At 41.9% G+C, this 20392-nt stretch overlaps 1 protein-coding gene across 5 annotated transcripts in view; it reads left to right on the forward strand.

Annotated features, from left to right (window-relative positions):
* Positions 1-20392, forward strand: part of LOC148320316 (RNA-binding protein Musashi homolog 2) — a 185264-nt gene that overhangs the window by 51024 nt on the left and 113848 nt on the right. For all 5 annotated transcript variants that reach the window (XM_088278936.1, XM_088278937.1, XM_088278933.1 and 2 more), the window contains exon 6: positions 5806-5898. In XM_088278936.1, coding sequence (XP_088135062.1) covers positions 5806-5898 — 93 coding nt within the window. The remainder of the gene's footprint in view (positions 1-5805; positions 5899-20392) is intronic.

The raw sequence follows: 20392 nt of genomic DNA on the forward strand, positions 1-20392 counted from the left end.
AAAAAAAAAATGCCCTCCTAGGTTGAGGTAATATGATTCAGCACAAATCAAATCATAAATTTGATAGGTTCCATTCAATAAAAGCGACCTAGATGAATGTTCATGCCGCTAACACATTTATTTGGCTATTTCCAGCAGGTCCGACCCGCTCCAACATGAGCTTCATTTCAAATGTTAAATGGATCTTCTCAATATCATGAAGCTGTGTCTCGTGACCCTGCCGAGAATTTGAAAAATCCATCCATGTTCTCAATATATACTTTAATAGCAGCCCAGGTGAAAAGACTGTACATTTTGACGTCTATATCCGTCAATGGCAGTGAATGAGTTACATTTCATGAAATGTCCGTAGCATGCTGGCTCAAACGTCCCAGAACCGGCCAGAAGCTTGCATCTCATTAGCATAATATTCCTGTTTGTGAAAAGCGCTTAAGAGCACTCCTGGCATCGTCCGTTTCACATTTGCCGCGTATTGCTGTAACGTTTGCTTAATGCCCGGCCTGTGCCGAGCGACGGCATGCTGCGCTCATTGTGAATGCGGCGTGAATGTGCAGTTTGGGTACGGGCCCGTGCATCTCCGGGGCCATATAATCAGCTCTAAGCTGCTTCTATCAATCTTCATAACAGTGGTGGGCTGAGGAGGGAAGTGCAGCTAATCACTTCTAACTGGCCCCGTGTTCAGCTTGGCTGTCAGCGTTATAGCAAGGCCATATGCAAACCGTGTCCTTACATGCGTGTCCCTGACTCACGTCGTGGCCGTCCACAGGTGGCCGCTACGGGCAGGGGACGGGCCTGTGACTTTGGCTTCTAGTCTAGGTTAATATCCAAGTGGCGGCCCCCGCAGCGGCGGCAATCACAGCTCTGATCAGAGCGGCGCTTCAAATATGTCTGTGCTAGTTGAAGCCCGAGTTGTCATTAGCTTCTGCCCTGTGTTTGACAGCCCCCCCCATCGCCGCTCCCGCCTCTCGCTCGCTCTCCCTTCCTGTCATTGTCTCTCGCTCTTATCGCTCTCGTATTGTGCCCGTGTGCAAATGGCTACTGTAATCCTGTCTGCTTGCTTGGGCCTGTCACTCCACATTTGCACTAAGCATCTTTCCTTCCCTCATCTCCTTTGCTCTAATTGTATTGTAATAAGCAATTACAGATCTATTTATGCACACCAGAGCCTAGATTGGACCCCTTTTTTTAAAAAGGTGACAAGTGGAAGCGTGGAATCGGACATGGCAGAGGCCCTCATCTTTAACTTGTTGCTCGACAACGGCGCCATTGCTCATATTTTTTTCTTTATTTTTAATTCTCGCTCGCTGATGTTGTAATCCCGCTCTCCTATCATGTGCTTCCTTTCTGTTTTCCCTCCAAAGGCGACATGATTGTGCTGCTGTTTGTCATTTATTGGCTGTGTTCTCTCTTGGTGGGGCCTGTTCTGGTGATGCAAATGAGCAATGGCAGTGTTTACCTGCCCGTGTTTTTTCCTGCATGTGTGTGAGCGCCTGCACAACATCTCAGGCTTTGATCATGCGGCATTGCATTGACAGATGCTCTCTGGTGCTTTCTGGTTGCTTATGAGCGAGGCAACAGACGGCATGTGAATGCCAGTAATTATATCCCCCGCACTCGAACCACAACAATTGTGGCTTCTCCAACAAAGCGTGATGGCTTTTTTTTTTTTGTTTTTTTTTTTGCTATGCGTCCCATTATTTTTAGATATGAGAAACGACGTCGAAATCCCCAGCCTGAATTCAGCCCTGTCTGGGTCTCCGTGTTTACAACTGTTTATGACCCTGTATGTGGAAGAGGTGAGGGCCGCGATAAAGGCTTACGCCTTGTAATCATAGCTTGATGTGCGAGCTCAACAGTGGCTGGTTGAAAGATTTGCTAACAACGCATAAGAGTCAGTTCCAAGAACATGTCGGAGTCGTTCACGCAATGATTTTATTACCCACGATATTTTTATTTTTATTTTTTGGGCCTAGTCAAGCTTGCCATACGTTTTGATGTGACAATTACAAGCAGTCTTCAATCCTAAAATGGCATTAAACGAAATGGCAGAAACCGTAAACAAAAGAGAGTTGAAATAGACCACGAACCGTTATAGGAGCAAGACTTTAATTTGCAGAGTTTTAAAGGAAAATTAGGATTGTTGTTGAGGGGGGGAAAAAAAAGATGGTGGAGTGCTCAATCTGGAGAAGGGTTATGTAATTTAGGCTCATTTATTTTGCAAATATATAATTGCAACTTGCTTTTTTTTTTTTTTTAAGGCAACGTGTTAGGAATGAATGGATGGAATCTGGCAAACCAACAAATTTGACGAGCGGTTGCCAAATTTTCTTTCGGCGCGTAACTTTCGCGGAACCTTTTATTTGGATTTTTTTTACAAATTTCTTTACTCATTTTCCTAGCTTGTCGGTTTGATATTAGCGTAATGCGACCAAGATAATTAGCATCTCGCCATGCGTCAAAGGTCCAATGTAACAGAGAGAAGCTGGTCAGAATATATTTTCCAGCCTCGATTAAAAAAATAAATCGGAATGACTGCAATTTTTGCTTGTTTTATCCGTTTCAAAGCACCGGTTCATGTTCCGGTGGTTGAGTACCACTGTGAAATGCTATGTTGAATTATGTTATTATTATTATTATTATATTACATATATATATATATATATATATATATATATATATATAATTTATTTATTTATTTATTTTTTAATGATTTTCTTATTAGTTTTTTTAAGATTTTTTAATTGATTTTTTTACGATTTTTTTATTTATTTATTTATTTATTTTTTTACTTTCATGTTGTGGCTTCACATTAGTTTGATGTCATTTTTTAGCCATTGCGTATATTAGGAGTTCTTCAGGTGTTCCGTAAATGTAAACACCCAAACAGAAATTGAATATGACTCACTTGTTAGTACTTGTAAATGGAAAACAAATCAGTATAAACGATAAAGCAAGGTAGGACATTGATCCGGCGTGTCTAAATAAATACTGCTATGTTGAGTCTTCTCTCGTCGCGTCTCCATAAATGGTGTCGGCTTACACCTTTGCCAGGAAAACTGCTAAATGTCTTTATCACCATCTGCCAGTAAAGCATGCGGCCCTGAATGGAGTTTAAAAGATAACATACTGCCGGTGCTTGAGTGTAAAACTCTCAAGATTTGCAGAAATATGTTGCAAGTTTTTTTTTTTTTTTTTTTTTTTCCCTCCCCGTCACTGATGCCTTCTGTCTTACGTTTTATTTTGTTTCACACTATAATCATCTCGTCTCATACTTCTCGCGGAGTTAATAACATTCACATCTTCCCTTTGCGCTTTTTGTTCTCCATGTTGCAAACACTAATAGGTTTTTGTTGGTGCCTCATGAAGGCTCTTTGAATTTTGTTTGTTGCCACAGGTCGAGGTAGTGAATTTCTACAAATAGTAATATTATAGCGTGTTGCAATATCAGCTGCGGGCTTATCTTTTTCATCTTCCTCAGCACCCACCGTCGTTCTACCCCGCTGTTATTAAACACAGTCAAACCAGCGGCTTGATATTCGAAGGATGTAAAATGCTGTGCATTATTTACACTCCGTAATAAATGGGACAAAAGGCACAGCAGTACTGGCACTGTACATACACTTTTCAACGGCATATTTTAGCTTTCACGTGATGCATCGCGGCTTTTTTTTTTTAAAGAAGACATAATCTTACGAAGAGATGGAGGTCTTCGCAGTTGGGTTAGGATCGCTTAACACTTATTGGGGTTGCATTTAAATGGGTTGATACGATACAGCACATCTGGATTCGGGTCAATTCGGCAAAAGGGGTCGTAAAAAGTGGGTGAGCTCGGTTTGTATCATCCTCAATGTTGCTTTCGCAATGCGCAATTTTACAATATGGAGGATTTATACCGACTTGAAAAGGAAAGACGAATTTGAATTTGTTGTCACTCCAGTTGTATACGAAATAACGCACGACGATCTATTTCTCCAAACGTCTGTGTTCAGGACTGGCCACAAATTACACACGTGTGTTCAAAGCTGACGCGTGAAATATTTGTTTTTTCCATTCTGACTGCTATTGGAAACATTTTTGCAGTACTTACTGCAGCTCCAAATGTGATGACATCTCTCATTATGGAATAATAGGAGATAGAAAAGTGATCCATGGAATTTTTGACATGATTTGAAGTTGTTAAATATTACCGCAAAATATTGTACGATATTTTCTAGATGTATAAAATAATTTAAAATGAGCCATAATGGGAAAAAAAAACAAGACAAGTAATTGTGTTTAACGGGGAGTCGGCAACGCCATCGGCTTCTCCGGAGAGAGCGACAAGGCTGAAAAGTTGACAGACTGGAACGACTTTGATGGAACAAGATGGAAAGATGACCGGGGAATGGGCGGCCTGCAAAGGAAAACGGGACAAAAGAGCCGATGTGGCGAGGCAAGCTAACATAAGCATCGGCGTGTTTATTCATCTATTTCTTGATTTCACCTTGATTTGCAAAGATAAAAGTGAGTGATGATGATAAATAGTCGCACAGCTGGCTTATCAGCAGCTGTCTGGCCTGGGGTTGCCGGCGGTGGCATCTCAGGCTGATAACCCCCAAGGTCTGAAGGATGATGTTGGCAAGGAGGAGGAGGAGGAGGAGGATGCAGCTGCTGGCTCTATTCTTGTGTACAAGCCACGACCAGCCAGTTCTTCTTTTGGCATGTTGATGTATCACAAAGGAGGAGAAAAACATCAAAAGCTGTTAGCGCCGTCCCCTTCTCAAACTTGAGTGACACCAAATTTTAGACTGATCTGAAGTAGGACTCATTTTTGCTAGCTTGTGGGTTTAATATTAGCGTTAAGCGACCGAGACGGTTGACATGCGTCAAGAGTGCGACGTAACAGAGACTAGGCGCTCATTTTTTAAAATAAAATATTATGTTGATAAATAAACTGGAAGTACTGCACTTCTTTTTTTTTTTTTTTTTTTTTTTTCCTGTGCGGCCCGGTCCAAAATGGCCCGCGGACCGGTGGTTGGGGACCACTGATCTTGACCACGTTTTCGCAAACAATTTCAGATCGAGACCAAAATTAGAAATGAAAAGTTTGTCCATTTTTTTTTTTTTAAATTCTGTAGCATTAGCAATTGTTTGCAAAACGTTGCCTTTTTTTTTTTTTTTTGCATACGTTAATAAGTCAAACCAAAAAATTACAATTCACATTTTTTTTGCGTTTAATGTAACAAGAGAGGACACAAAATGTTAAAACGCGACATGATTCCGTCTTCACTTCATGATAGTCAAAGTTGCTTTATGTTTTTTTTTTATTTTTTTATTTTTTTTGCTCTCATTCTCTGATCCCATCTCCACCTCTAAATTTAGTTCCAAGATGTTTATTTATTTATTTATCTTGCCATTTTAGATGCTGTGGGTAATAATCCTTCATATTGTCGCAGTTTGGAATTAAATGAGGCTTTTAATGCACCCTGATTCCATCAGCACTCATTAATTTGTTTTGTCGCTCGTAAATGAATGCCGACCGAAGTTGTTTAAGTTCGACAAAACTTTTTTTTTTGGGGTGGATGAGATGTGGATGCTGTCTGGCAGAGAGAATCACAGGACTGTTTATTCTATTTTTTTTTTTTTCTCCTGTCAAAACGTTCAGCCTTGTGACCTTGCTCGCTACGAATACAGAATTTCAAATGGCGGTTTGGGACTTTTATTGTGTGCGTGTATTCAAGAACGCCCCCGAATGCGTTCTCTTTATCAGATGTGCCGTCCAATAAAGTTTTCGCTTACTCATCATTTCTTTTGCTTTACTTTCAGATGGTCACAAGAACGAAGAAAATATTCGTGGGTGGCCTTTCAGCCAATACGGTAGTGGAAGATGTGAAGCAGTATTTTGAACAGTTTGGGAAGGTAAGACTTTTTTTTTTGTTTTTTTCACTAAGTGACACTTAAGTGGAACCTCCAACGTTGATCACAATTTGTTCAGTAACAAAAAATAATTTCATGTAGAGAATTCTTTCTTTTTTTTTTTTTTTTTTTCAAGAGTCCACACTGTCACGTTCATGAAAAATAAATAAATAAAACTTTTTACTGGACAGGCCATTAATATTATACGTTGATTTTGGCAAAATGCATCAAAATCATCGTCAACTTAGACACCGCCAGAATCTTGTGTGCTTACTTATTCTTTTTTTTTTGTCTTCTCTTTTCTCACCTTCATCCTTCTTTCATGAAAATATGTCGCACAACGACCAATAATTCCAAAGTGAAACTCAGAACACAATTATTTTTTTCCTTTGGAATTGGCTGAAACGAGGTCTTTCAAGTGACGTGTGCTGACTAACGCATTAAGACGGCTTCATGCCCGCAATCCAATTTTGACAACAGGACCGTTGGAGGTTCCACTTAAGAGTTGCGTCTGCCAAAATGAAAGAGCGGGATTCGTATTGTTGTTGCTGTGCGGTCTTCGTTAGGCACAGTAAAGCCCCCCCCCCCCCCCCCTCGCTGAGCCGGGCATATATTCACGCCCTTTAACACAAGGACATGCATGCCTCACACCCACACACGTGCACACAAACAAGGCTTTGATACAGTGGCAGCATTTCACAGATAATTTCCTCACACTGAGTGGAGATCCATTTCCCTCATGTCATATTCCACATCAGTCAAGGTCACCTTCAGCTGATACAGTCTCTGGAACATCAGCACTTGACCTTGAGTTTAAACAGTTTCCGCGAGGATGGATTTTTCATGGGCACATAATGCACCGTGTCCTCAAGGAGACAAAAGAGCTGTTATGAAATAATGGAAACAGTTATTTTTGGTTCAGACCCAGTATGCAGCCACCCCCCCCCCTCCCCTCCGTTGTTTTCCCGGCTGGAAGCGAGCGAGGTGAATGACTTTGTTTGGCGCCTCTTGTGTTGAGGATGCTCGGGAAGGCCCCGCCACGGCCCTGGGTGCTTTATTTGCAAAATAGAACTCGGCAAGCAAATATGCGGCTACGACTTTGCAATCAATGCATCTGAGAAAGGGCTCCAAATGATTTTCGACTTGATTGAATGACATAATTGACTTGATTATGCAAAGTTTTTTTTTTGTTTTTTTTTTTCCTTTCCCCACCCTCCTTGAGATCTCCTCAAATGTTTAGGAGGAAACAAACAAATCAGACTGATTGAGCGAGATGTCGTACATGTTTTGTCGGTGTGCTTTTATAGCCTACTTGCGCATGCCTCCATGTGTCTGCAGTACTGCTCTCGCCTTGCGTGAGTGTTCCAGCGATGAAGTGTATTTATACGGCTGCGTGATTAGGTGCGCGTCTGTGCATGCAGGTCTGTGGGAGCTCGGCAAATGAAAAATCTTGGGGGCAATACCTGTAGAGCCGATGGGGAAAAAAAAAAAATATATTCTCTGTTTTTTTGTTTTTTTTTCTTTACAATCTCAAAACTCAACTACCCGTTCTCAATGCTGTCTCTTTTGGATGGATACTGGTAATGATACAGCAATTTGGCACGAAACCAAATGAATCCATGTGAAATATTACTAAAATATTCAGGAGGTAGGTTTACTGTTCAACGGTGATAAAAATGTCCAACGGGGGTACCTTGACTTGCGCGAGTTAAATGAAAAGCATTTATTTGTACTTTTCATCCTTTTGTTATTGTTTGGTGTTCATTTTGCGTCATGCTAACTGCTGCTTTAATCTTCCTTTGCGACGTTTGCATCTTTTAGCGTCGCGCTAAACCGTTTTGCACTGTTACAGCGTTTAAGACGTGAGATTTAATTATTTTGATCAAAAAATATAAATTCACAAAAATGCTGCGACAAGAGCCGCCCCCCCCCCCCCCACGTCCACTAACACTAACCCGTAGCATGCATCCCAGAGGCGAAATGGAAATGGGCATGTGTTTGCGAAGGAGGAGAGGCCCAAATGCCACGGGAGATTTACACCATTCCTTCTGTGGATGCGTGTGCCTCGGCAGCGGGTAAACTAACGGATGTTAGAAAACGGCAGTTGTTTGTTTACATTCAAACGTGAGCTCTGGCAGCACATAGCATCCTGGTGCACTTAAAGTGGTCGTTTGGGACTTCAATCACGTCCCTCTCTCGTCTTGTAACAGTCTCATGAAACACGGTGGATGAAGGCTGCTCTTTTGATATATTTCAATGAAAAAGGAATATTTATTTATTTATATCTGTATTTATTTATTTATTTATATATTATTTTAGCTTGAGCAGTATTATTGTTTTTTTATTTTCATTTATGTTTTATGTTTGATTTATGCAAAATGCAAATATTTCGTTTCTTCAATTCTCTCGTTGTTTTTTACACTGCCTTTTAATATACGAGTTACAAGCGGTACAAATTCAACTTGTAAGTGAAGTCGCCACCGCATTATCATTTCAATGTTCAATTATTGTCACTATTGTTAGTTATGCGCCGCCCCTTTAAGGGATGAGCCTTTAAAAAACATGAATTTTATCTGTCAGGCACGTATAATTTAACAATTTTGTGATTTAACGATGTTTTCTTCTTTTGTGGTGCGGAACTCGGGTAGTCGGCGTCTACGAGCTGCACCAAGAGTATAAAACCGCCCAAACAATGTAAAACAAAACCAAACTATGTTGCCATGGTAAAAAAACTGAATTTTTAATGCAGCTCTTGTTTTGGAACTCACACACATATTCAAGAAATAGTGCCTCCTCACAGAGAACACAGTCAGTCCTTTCACGGTGACGTAGCAAGAAGTGTGCGTGTGCGTGCGTGGTCTGCAGAGGTGTCGGGGGTTGGGAAGCAGTGGAGGGCAAACAGCTTGTGTGGCCACAACTGGGTCACAGGTTCTGTCGGTAACCTCCGCACCTCACCTTGGCTCGCCTCTCCGCCACCTTCGTCCCTCGCGACTCCGTCCGGGGTTGGGGGGGGCAAAAATGTGGCTTGCGATCGAACGGGCCGTGGCAATCGCTGTAACCGATTCAAGCTGGCTGGAGGCAGAAGGCAGACGACAGCCGGGAACGCTTGCCAGTCCGTCACTGGGTGCTTGTGAAGATCACATTGAGTGAGAATTGATCCCATGTCAGCCGCACAAAAAGTGAGGTTGGCAAAGTAAACCCCAGTGGTGGGCGGTCGAGGCCTTCCCTGCTGGCCTAACATAGTCAAGAAATCGTGATCATATTCTTCACATTGACGTCATATTATATCCTCGTGTTTTATTTTTAGCTGAGAGCTTTTATCCAATCAGAATTCAGCTACATCGTGTTGCCGGGCAGATTTTACAATACCAGTAGCACGCACTCTTCTATTATAAAATCATTTCAAAATGTGCATTCTGGCTGCTTTCCTTTCCTAAATAATGACATGATGGCTTCTTATTTTGCCATCCTCAAACACATTTTCATATCCTCACTCACAACCTCCACCGAGGCAAGCACTTGATTAAAGTTGGAATTTGGTGTGAAGACACCTTGTAAATTTGGATGTGGCGTAGCAGCTGAGCCCTGCCCTGGCAACGCGAGCGCTCGCTCCAGTGCTAACGGCATCATTAGATGGGGGTGACTAATGCTTTGGTCCTCATTGGTTTATTTTGATCAGCTTCGAGTGCATCCATCCCACACTGGTCTCGTTTAGCCCAACAGAAACGAGTCCTGTTCTCCCATTGGGTCCGCCTCCACTTCAGTCACTTGGCGGAGCTTTGCAGCGCAGCCCTCAAGCAGACTTTTATTTCCATCGGAGCTACTTGCTTCCATGTCACTCGGCCCCCACAATGGTTTCTTTATGTCCGGGCCATCCTGGTTCTCATGCTCCACTGGTCTCGAGCCAGCTTCTGGAGGTGTAACTGAATGGGTGGAGGAAGAGGAGGAGCTTATCCAGTTCACCGCCACTGGCGCTTAGGAAGGATCAAGGTTGATACAAAGGTCACCGATGAGTCAGACGAGCACAGCGGTGCATTGAGTCCTCCAAGAGGACAGTGATAGGATTTCAGTTGAATAAATGTCAATTTGCGAGGGGACATGGAGAAGACGGCAAAGTCGCGATAATCGGCAGCGTATATATTGTTCTCTCCCAATCGAAATCAAGCGATTGGGACAATCAAGTGAAATTAAAGAAAGAAGCATCAGACACAAATTAATTGGCGAGCGTGTGACTTTTGTTCTGCGACTCGGATGACATTTGGCATGCTCTTAGAATTTGGAAATGGCACCAGAATAAATGTGCGAGGCCTTTTATGAAAACTCAATGTATTTACTAGTAGGGCTGGGAATCGATTCACATTTCCAAAATCGATTGCCTTCGTGCTTGTTGGCGCCAACTTCACTGCTTCCGCCATTTTGTTTTGACATGCTACTTTCGGGTAGTGACAAGATCTGTGAAGTCATGAAAATTTACGACGTTAATAAAAGTATCGATATGTGATTTTATAAATCGATACTGGGCTATGAAACAGAACCTCATTCAAATCGATATATCAATTTTTTTCATTATTTTTATTTATTTATTTAAAAGCTTCTAGTAATATTGGTGATTTAATTGATAACCGTAAATTTGTCATTTGTAAAAGATTCCATGGAAATAAACATCTCAAAATTCTGCCTTTTGTGGATGGATCATTGAGTTGTAAAATCGCATCGTTTCATCCAAAAAGTCAAAATACTGCGATGGCATTTGGAATGAAATTGAAAATTTGCCGGCAACTTCACGAAGGATTTTATATCGTGAAGGTTTGCGACTTGCCAATGAAGAAAACGGACCCCATACGGTGGCGCGCTTACCCGAGACTCGATTGGCACTATAACTGCATTTCAGATTGCAATAATCAATTTTCTTCCACCCTTCTGATTGACAAGCCAGTCATTGAACGTGGACTTTTATGGAGTCAAGTGACAGACGCTCTGATGAGCGGGGGTCTCTGACACGTTCAAGCGCTCAAGCAGAAAAACACCGATGATTAATGCGGAGGGGGAAAAAAATGCACTTTTTTTTTTTCAGAGGGAAAGGAAGCTAATCAAAAGGCCACAGTCGTTCATCCCACTTCCTCGGCTGGTGCAGGTGCACATTTGCATGCCATTTACATGGTCTGCTCGCAGTGACCACCGGCGCTCCAACGTTTTCCGTGTCCATCAATCGGCTGACGTCCTGTGATTGTTTTTCTGGCTGCCGCAACTGACCTAATCAGTTGGGGGATATTGTCTGGTTCCAGTGATTATAAGGAGTGATCAGAGCAGCCATGATGGAGCTTGTGCCTCTCCGTCCCGATTTGGCCAGAGGCTTCAATCTCATTGCAGTCACTTGTAGTTAGCGAGTGCGAGTGGCCGAGAGAAGGGCACAGCAATAAGAAATGAATTGGCTTTGAATGTGGCGTTGCTCGTGCTGCTGCGGGGACGCATGAGGGAAACGGGCCAGTTAGACAAAGCATTTGATAACCGCCCCACCGCCCCTCTTGACCTTTATTTGCCCATTGGCCCCGCAACATTTCCAACAGCTTTTTAAATGGCCGCTGAAGAATTGAGCCGCGCTATCCACATCGTTCTTCATCCTTGTGTGTGTGTTTGAAATCGCTTGAGAAATGTGAGGATGTCCCTCGTGCTTTATGATCGCTTGCTGTGTGTGTGTGTTTTTTTTTTTACCTTGGGGGCCGGTGTCGGTGCTCGATGTAGTCGGGATTCTGAGCGTCTGCTGATGACATCACGCGTTAGTCACATATTTTTTATTTATTATTCACTAAATTAAAAAATACAATTAAAAAAAAAGTGCATTAATGTCGCATTGGCGCGGCAGCTCCTACGTTACTTCCGCCGACTCCCCGAGAAGCCGCCGCTGCAACAGCAGTTTAACATTTAAGTTTCTCCTGCCGAACTTGCAACAATGCAGTGGTTCACTCGGGCTGCAAGATTCGATGAATATAAAATCAGTGTGAAATATTTCTTAATAAAACAGTTCCATGTTTTTCCAGTCCGATTCCCAAAGCAACGAAACATTGACGCGACGTCTTCGACCGGCACGCGGAGGACACGGAAAAAAAAAGTAGCAGTAAATGTACTTTATTTTTTTAAATTATGTGGTAACATACAAACACAACAAACACGGAGTCAAAGAAATATATTTCAAAAGTATTGTATTTTCCGGACTATCAGCCGCAACCTTTTTCCTCGATTTTAAACCATGCGGCTAATCCAAGGGTGCGGCTTTTCTAAGGGTTTTTCTTTCCCCGGTAGGGGCACTCTATAATTCAGAAAATACGCTAAATAAGTATCCATTTTTGCATTCTGTTACTCGACACTGTGCTCTCTTTCGGCGGCTCGCAAATAGAACTTAAGATCCCAGAAGATTGACACCTTTTCTGTCGTTCTCTTCGGTCTCATCTCCCAGCTGTCTTTCCTGAAATGGCTCCCGTCGGATAAGCTTGATTGTGTTATCGGCGGCTGATCGGCTGATTGAATGACGGAATTTTGAGCCCGCTGCTTAAAGAATGAAATGTTTAAAGCAGATTGACTGTGATTGGATCACATTGGGCACCTGCTCAAAGGGGTCAATCAGGTGACGGCAGGAGGCTGAGGCACCATTGTGTCTGGAAACGAGGGTGTTAATGCGCGGCTTGGGCTTTATTATTGGGCGAGGTGGACGCACGCTTACAAGGCGCCGCCACGGATGCCATTCGTCAGGGGAGCCGCTGAAAAATGTCATCAGACGAAGTGTCATGAGTCATTTGCAGCAGTCTCAACATCCGATTAGCGCCGAGGCGTCCGTATCCGCACCTCCACCTCTGCCATGACAACACCATGTGCGAGCGAGAACAGTTTAGCTCCCAAAAGTTATTTTGCTGATGGATGCGAGACAACCGTTGATGTGTGCTGCAAGATTGGCATGGAATGCATAATTTGAAGGTCGGGCGCTAGGCAGAATAGAGAAAAGACACACTTTAAGGGGGGGGGGACTTCATTTATATTATTTGTAATTTGGAATGACATCGATTGATTCCATCTTGAATTGTTTTTTTGTTTATCAGCAAATGCAAAAACCAATGTCTGAATTATGATAAATAATTACGCAAACATTAGGCAACAGTGACTACGTTTACATGCGGTAAATAAACCTTTTAAAACGCAACTATTGGCGGTTTTCGCAGTTTTAAAAGCCATTATAACGTATGAAATAAATGTAGTTTTTTTTTTTTTTTTTTAATTTCCAAATATCATGCCTGGGTTGCTCCTCAAGTGCGAGTAGTGATAAACAAAACATGGGCAAAATGTAGGAGAAGTGCGACACCGCACTTTTGGAACGCGACAAGTTGTGAATATCGTGTCGTTGGAAGTGCGGCTCCACACTTTTGGAGCAACGAGGAAGGAAGCGAAAGAAAATGCGGTCGGTGATGATGATGATGATGATGATGTCCGTGTGTTGCCGTTTCAATCGGGTCATTTGAATGTGTGCTCAAGCTTTTTAGCCGAATTATTCCGAATGACTCAGAAATCTGAATTTTGACTCAAACTCAAATATTGACTGGCTGTTAGCTAAAATACAAGTCGTTAAGAATGACTTTGACGTGCACACTTGAGTTGCGATCCACGGCAGATGATCGCCACGTGTGAGTGACGGAAACTTTTGTCTCCAGGTGTCGCAGGCAAATGAGAAACAACACCGTGGTGTCGGGTTTCAGAAAATCTTATCGGCTTGGCTTTCAGGGGGACAAAGCGAATCTGCTTTTCGCCTCGGATAACCCTTCTCATCAAAATCACACGTCTGAAGTGAAGGATCTAAATGTTACAAACCCCTCCTCTCTCTATTTGGATCATGACTCAGCAGCACCTGGAGGAATTCTTCTTTTTTTTTTTTTTTGTCTTCTCCATAGAAACCACAGTACTACTCTCACATCCACCTGTGCTGTTGCAAGCTACGATATTTGTTTTGTTCTTGTGGATAGATTTATCCCAGAGTGACCACAAATAATAGCTGCAGCGTTTTCTCTGCAGCTGCGTTAGAGAAATACAGCAAGCACAAAATATAATGCGCCCGAACAGAAAAGACAGCATTTTTTTTTTCTCATCCAACTTTTTTGCCAACAACAAAAAAAAAAGTTTCCACGATCTGGCACTAGTTGTTAGTGGATCTTGCAAAATGCGGCCATCGATGGAAACCCACGATGAAGAAAAGTATCTTTGGATTTATATACTGCATAAGCATTTACAAACGTAAATTTGTTCAAGAGGATGCTCACCAATCAGCAGCAATCAAATTTAAGAAGATCCGCCATAATATCGTTGCGGGCAAGCCAAAACCTTTTATCTCCAAAATAGTCACTTTTCTGGCCAAGTCATCATCATGAAAGAAAGCAAGCAGTTCATAAATAAAACAAAATAAATAAATAAAAGATAACACCTACGCATGTGTACTGACCAATAATATCAATTTTATTAAATTTATTTATTATTTTATTTATTTTTGTGACTTATGAGGTTTTGGCCCGACGCCACTGATATGCATTTAAATCTGCATAAAAAGCAAAACATTTTCTTTTTTTTTTTTTTTTTTTTTTTTTTTAAATTAGCGTTTCCTACTCCAAAGTATTTAAGCATTGAACATTCTCAATCATTATCCTGTTGACTATCTTTAGCCACCTACAGCTGTGTGACCGTCTCCATAGGCGGCTAGCGCTCTTGCTCCCACTCCAAGTGCCTCCTACGCATGCCATCGCTTAACTGAAATCACGGCTTAAATGCTCCGGCATGGAAATGTGCGTCATGTGCTCGAGTTTGATGTGAAGGGCTAATGATGTCTCAAAAGTTTCACTTATCTGAATCACTGCGCACAACTCACAGTCGTGTGCATGAGTGCACGTCTACATCGCCTCAGGTCTGGCAAAACTATTAAAGTCTTCAAGAAATCCACGAGAATAAATCCAGTTGTTAGTAACTGCTTGTTAGGTTTTATTTGCTGTAACGGCGGAGACCAACATTGGTAGTGACAGGCTCGTTGCATCTCGACATATTTAGTCGGAGAGAGGGGAGCTAAAAATACAAAATACAGGACATAAAAAATAAAAAAACAAGATGATATTGCAGGACCTCATCGTTTTCATCCCTTCACATCTTTTCTTTTGAAACTTTGGACTTTAGTTTGCCCTTTTATTTATTTATTTTTTATAACACACAATTTATTAGATGTTTACGTCCTCCTCGTATCACCGTGGCTTGAAGATTTAGCGAGGACGCTGCTGTGTCCCAATATATGTGCCATTGTAACCACTCTGTTGTGAGTCCTCACATAACCAGTAGAATGAGACACACACACACACACACACACCCACACACAAATAGTGGACGATTTGCATGAGCCGATTCTTGAGTGAACTTGCTGCTGAAAAATTTGACAATGCAACTTCCAGTGTGTGATGCGACTTTTTGAATATTCCAAACGTGTTACGATGATTGAACACGTGACTAAATAATTATTATCCATCATATCAACATGTCGTTTTATACTGTTACCCATTGATTTGCATTTTTGCACTACTTCCAACTAACGCTACACAGAAAACATGAAAAAAAAAAAAAAACACAACCCTAACCCTATTACATGTTTTAAACAAAGTATTTGATACACCGTGTGTTCGTCAAAAGTTCGGTAAATCTCACCATTTTACGATGAATGATGCGTGCTAGCCCACCTAAAAGTGTCTGGGCTTGTTGAATTGCACTTTAAAGTGTACGCAATTTTTCTTTCTTTTTTTTTTTTTTTTATTGCCCTCAATGATGACGTTATGCAGCAAAACTAAACGCGGTGTGCACACTAAAGCTTAATAAAAACATTGAGGTAATCCGCCATCGTGTGACGAAGTCCCTTTAATGGATTGGGAGTCGTCATTTTGCAAGCATCTCGTTACGACGTGTTTTTTTTTATTTCAAATCAAATGATCATTTCTATTCTATAGTTTTACCCTTCATGCCGACGAGTCCGTTTTCTTCCCCCTCCGCGGGCGGGAATAATGCATCAGCAGATATTGCTGCCAGCGTGCGACAGACTGACAAGCAATCTATCCTGAAACGTTCTCTCACGACTTCAGTTTGAATCATCGAAAATCTAAATAAGTCAGTTTGATTGAAACACTGGCAGCGAGCCAAGATGTGGCATCAAGTCTCGCCGTCTCATCTTTTGGTCACGGACGCATTGACCGGACACACACGCACACTTCCTGATCGGGAAGCTTTGAACCCAACATGTGGCCCATAAGTCCGATCCGCAGGTAATTAGGTTTGATGGTTAGTTGAGCAGAAACATGGATGTTATCCTTTTTCCAGACTTGCCACCTGGAGGCTTTCGTCAAGTTGTTTTTTGAGCCCCACTGCCAGCCCAGCATCCTCTCTTCCAGCTCAGCACACATTGTAAAAGCCACCAAGGAGCACTTAATTCCCTTTGAAGATGAATTAGCCACTAAAGTAACATGAGGGAAACTGAATATGAATTGAAATCCTTATTAAACAAACAACCTCTTGCATCGACGCAGCCTTCTCAATCCCAAACAATCTGCGTGACGCAGCTGCGCGTCTGGAAAAGCCAAAGTCGTGCTACAAAAAAGGGGGGTAAAAAAAAAAATTAAAAAAAATGACCACCGATTTCATTTCAAATCGCTTCACGTTGAATTGAATTAAAGTGCGATTTGGATGTGACGCTCACACGCACAGGCGGTATCGTGCTCAAGTGACAGGTTGATTGTGTTTTAATAATCTGCCAGCAAGTCTTCCAACTGCACGCGCGATGCGTTCAATGACATGATATTGAGTGGGAAAAGTTTGCATCAATGAGGGGGAGAAAAATAAACCTCGAAAGTCATAGGATTCAGAATTGTGGGCAAATACAAATCAAAGCTTGAAAATGACGGATCCAAAAACATTTTGCCCCCCCCCCAAACAGCCAATAAGGCACCTGCTGTAGCTTAAAAGAATCCAGACTGTCAACCATTAGATGCAAATTACAAAGCAATGAAATGTTTTCATCCTGTTTTTTTTAATCAACATCCTTCCATACATCCCCCCTTTGCTTCTTGCTTCTGCGGATATCTCTCTGCATTATTATTATCGTCCCGGGCTGAGGGGGGTTTGTTTTATTATATTTAGCGATTCGCTGGTTATATTGCCTTAAACAACGCATTGTGAATCATTCTAAGCTTTAGAAAAGCAAAACAAAATGAGCAAAATGGCTTTTGCTTTATTGCTTATGTTCAACCAGTGGCGTTCCTCTTAATTAGGAATAATTTAACGAAATTGCCCCATTGCCATCTGGTTTGCACATAAACCACATGCAACCGAGACACAATCTTCCATGGACAAAAGAGGCAAATGAGTCACGTTTGTGGACTTTTAAAAATGGATAGACGCACATCATGGCATGCGCTGATTGGGAAAAAAGGAAAAAAAATGTCCCATTTATTTTCAATGTAAGCTGCCATGATCGGATGTGTCCACTTTTGCTCACACATTGTTTTGTGAATATGTTCTCCTCAGTTGTTAAATCAACTTACCATTCATTAAAAAATATGTTCCCGCTGCAGCCTTGTGAACATCCTCCTGCCTCTCTTTTTTTGCTGGCTCGGCGCCCGTCCATTGGCAGCTCGCACGTGGCCCAGCTCGAAATCCCATTCAGACTTTCCATTGAAGTGCCCCGCTCAAGGGACTGGCCCGAACTGGTCTGACCTTGTCCGTCTTTTTTAAATGCTTAGGAAAAAGAGAAACACCGAGTAGATAACGCTGCACCAAATTGACCTCACAACATTTGAAGGTGAAGATTCAAACGGGGAAAAGAAAAGAACCCCGGTGGGCCACCTACCAGCGAGAAACGGATTGACTGTCCTAGCCGCTATCTCATCAGCATGAATGCAAGGACGATTGGCTCAGCCGTCGCCATGCGGAGGCAAGGTTAGGTTACATCATCCACCTCTCCTCCTGATAAAAAGGTCACGCGCAAAGAAACAACCAGATGCAGTCACCTTAAGAGAACATGTTGAAAGACATTTTCATTTTGCACGGATTGATCTTCTACTTAACATATTTTGCACAAAAAAAAAAAAAAAAAGATTATATATCCTTTCTGGAAGAATGCCGAGCAAAAATTCTAAACAAAATATGAACAATCCAGAAAAGCCGTGCTCGGAGCCGTGCACCTGCAAGGTTCTTCGCGTGAGTCGTACGTTCTCAAGTGTCGACGGGGAAACTTGCACTGCTGGGTGATAATTGACGAGCTTCTTGGGAGTGGTGTCCACGGCTCTACTTTGCCTTTGGGTCATCTTCTGCAGCCTGCACTTGTTCTAATTGGCACAGCACATCGCTTTAGCTCATCGTCTATTCTTTCTTGGACTGCGGGAAAATTAACAATCAATCAGAGATTAAGCGTCCCTCTTTAGACTTCAAAATAATCCAAAATTAGACCACCAATAAAATGTTGATTTTTTTTTTTTTATTTTATTTTTTTTAAATCGATGTTAGCTACAGCTGCCCTAAATCACAGCACATTTTGAGAACTGATTAACGCAACACTATTGGTGATACAAGCCTAAAAAGAAACATTTCCTCATTATAACACGGTTATACTGTCAGTAGCGTCGGTATTTCTCACAACCCACTCACATCGTCCAAATGGAAAGGGGTTGGGGGGGGGTGGGAGGTTTTGCGCTGGCGCCATATGGTCGGTCCTTGACTGTGACAGACTGACACATTAGTCATTGATGGCTCCCAGCCTCGGAAATGATAAGCAGTAGTTGAAAAAGTGACCTACAAATACGCTAACAGATGCCCCCCCCACACACACGTAATTGATCCTGAAGCACGGCATTTTCAACGACGCCTGTCCTCTCTTAAAAATGGTCAATCAACTCCATTGGGACCATGTCTTGCTCACATTGGAACACAAATTCTCCATTTGCGTAACCCTCCCGATCACTCATTTACTTGCATTGCGACGAGGGCAAAGATGAAGTCCAGCTCAGGTGGCCTGCAGCAGCATTTGAGCTTACAGTTGGGATGACTTGTGCAGAGGTGGATTTGATTGACATCACCCTCAGAGAGCTTTAAGCCGTTTCTCTCGGCTCTACTTCCAACTCGCCGCAACAGAAAACTCCATGCTTGCACATCCCATTTCAAATGTGTCATCAGCTGTCCTGGCAGGTACGTTGTCACACAAACCTCTCAGGTGACAGCACTTCTTGTGTGAAAAGGTCACCGTAGGAGCCGCTTAAATCTTCCCTATGGCCTCACAGCTTTTGATTGTGTGTGTGTGTGTGTGTGTGTGTGTGTGTGTGTCTTTTTTCTCCTGCCGAAGCTGAGGAGATCTGAATGACCTTGACCGATTCCACACCCGCGGTTTAACTTGGAAGTCACTCTTTGGAAAAGCCACTGTGTGCAAAATGTGCCACTAGTCATTAGACTCGGTCTGATTGGAGATCTGAAGAAATTAAAAAAAAAAAAGGGGGGGGGGAGGAAGGGGGGGGTGGTCATTAGAGGTCAAGTCATCTGAGCAACAGAACCCCTGTCCTCTGTTTTGGTTTAATTAGATTAATTAATTAGACAGCCACTGAAGCTTTGGTGGCTTTCAGGCCGGCACGGTTAATTTTCTTGTTGCTGTTTCTCACTTTTGTGTTGACTAAATAAGTAATCGGCTTCTATCGTTCATGAGCTTTATGTAAAATACCTATTGTGTGTAAATCATTAATAATTGAATTGGCAGTCAACGACTGTTGAATATCCAACACCAAACTCATATTAAGCTGTCAAAAGGGAGCTAAATAGATTTAAAGTGGTCCGAGACAAGGACAGGATCTTAGAGAATGCGATGAAATGAATACAATGGAGCAATTGACATTTTGCAGCTCATTTATTTATTTATTTATTCAAGCATGATTTTTAACCAGGAATGTCCCTTTGAGATTAAAAAGAAAATTTTATTTTGCAAGACAGTCCTGGAAAAGAAAATATACAGTTTATTTTAGGAATGTAACAATTAATCGTAACTCGACTAAAAATCACTTAAAATATGCTGCAATGCAGAAAAAAAAAATTAGTACAAAGGACAAAATGCAGTTGTTAAAATGAAAAAAATATATATTTTGGCTAAAAAATTAGTTATTTATTTTTGAAAAATAAAGTAAAAAATAATTGAATAAAAAATCGGAAACTGAAAATCAAAAATCGAATCGTTTCGGGGCTCGGGTCAATCAAAATATTTTTAGTGACATTCTATATAATTGGCAAAAGTGAGTAATGTTGCAAAGTCATCACAATTGCACGAAAATGACACAAAAAACCTAAGCAAACGTGTTAATGTTCATCCGCATTGGTCCTCTTACCGGAATGGTCATCTTCTCTTCCACAAGTCTTGCCTCAATAAGCAGATGAGATGATGGCTGTGATTTGCACTCTTCGCCAT

The sequence above is a fragment of the Idiotropiscis lumnitzeri genome, chromosome 17, assembly GCF_059441095.1.
Source record: "Idiotropiscis lumnitzeri isolate Australia: NSW breed Sydney's pygmy pipehorse chromosome 17, RoL_Ilum_1.0, whole genome shotgun sequence".
Taxonomy (NCBI): Eukaryota; Metazoa; Chordata; class Actinopteri; order Syngnathiformes; family Syngnathidae; genus Idiotropiscis; species Idiotropiscis lumnitzeri.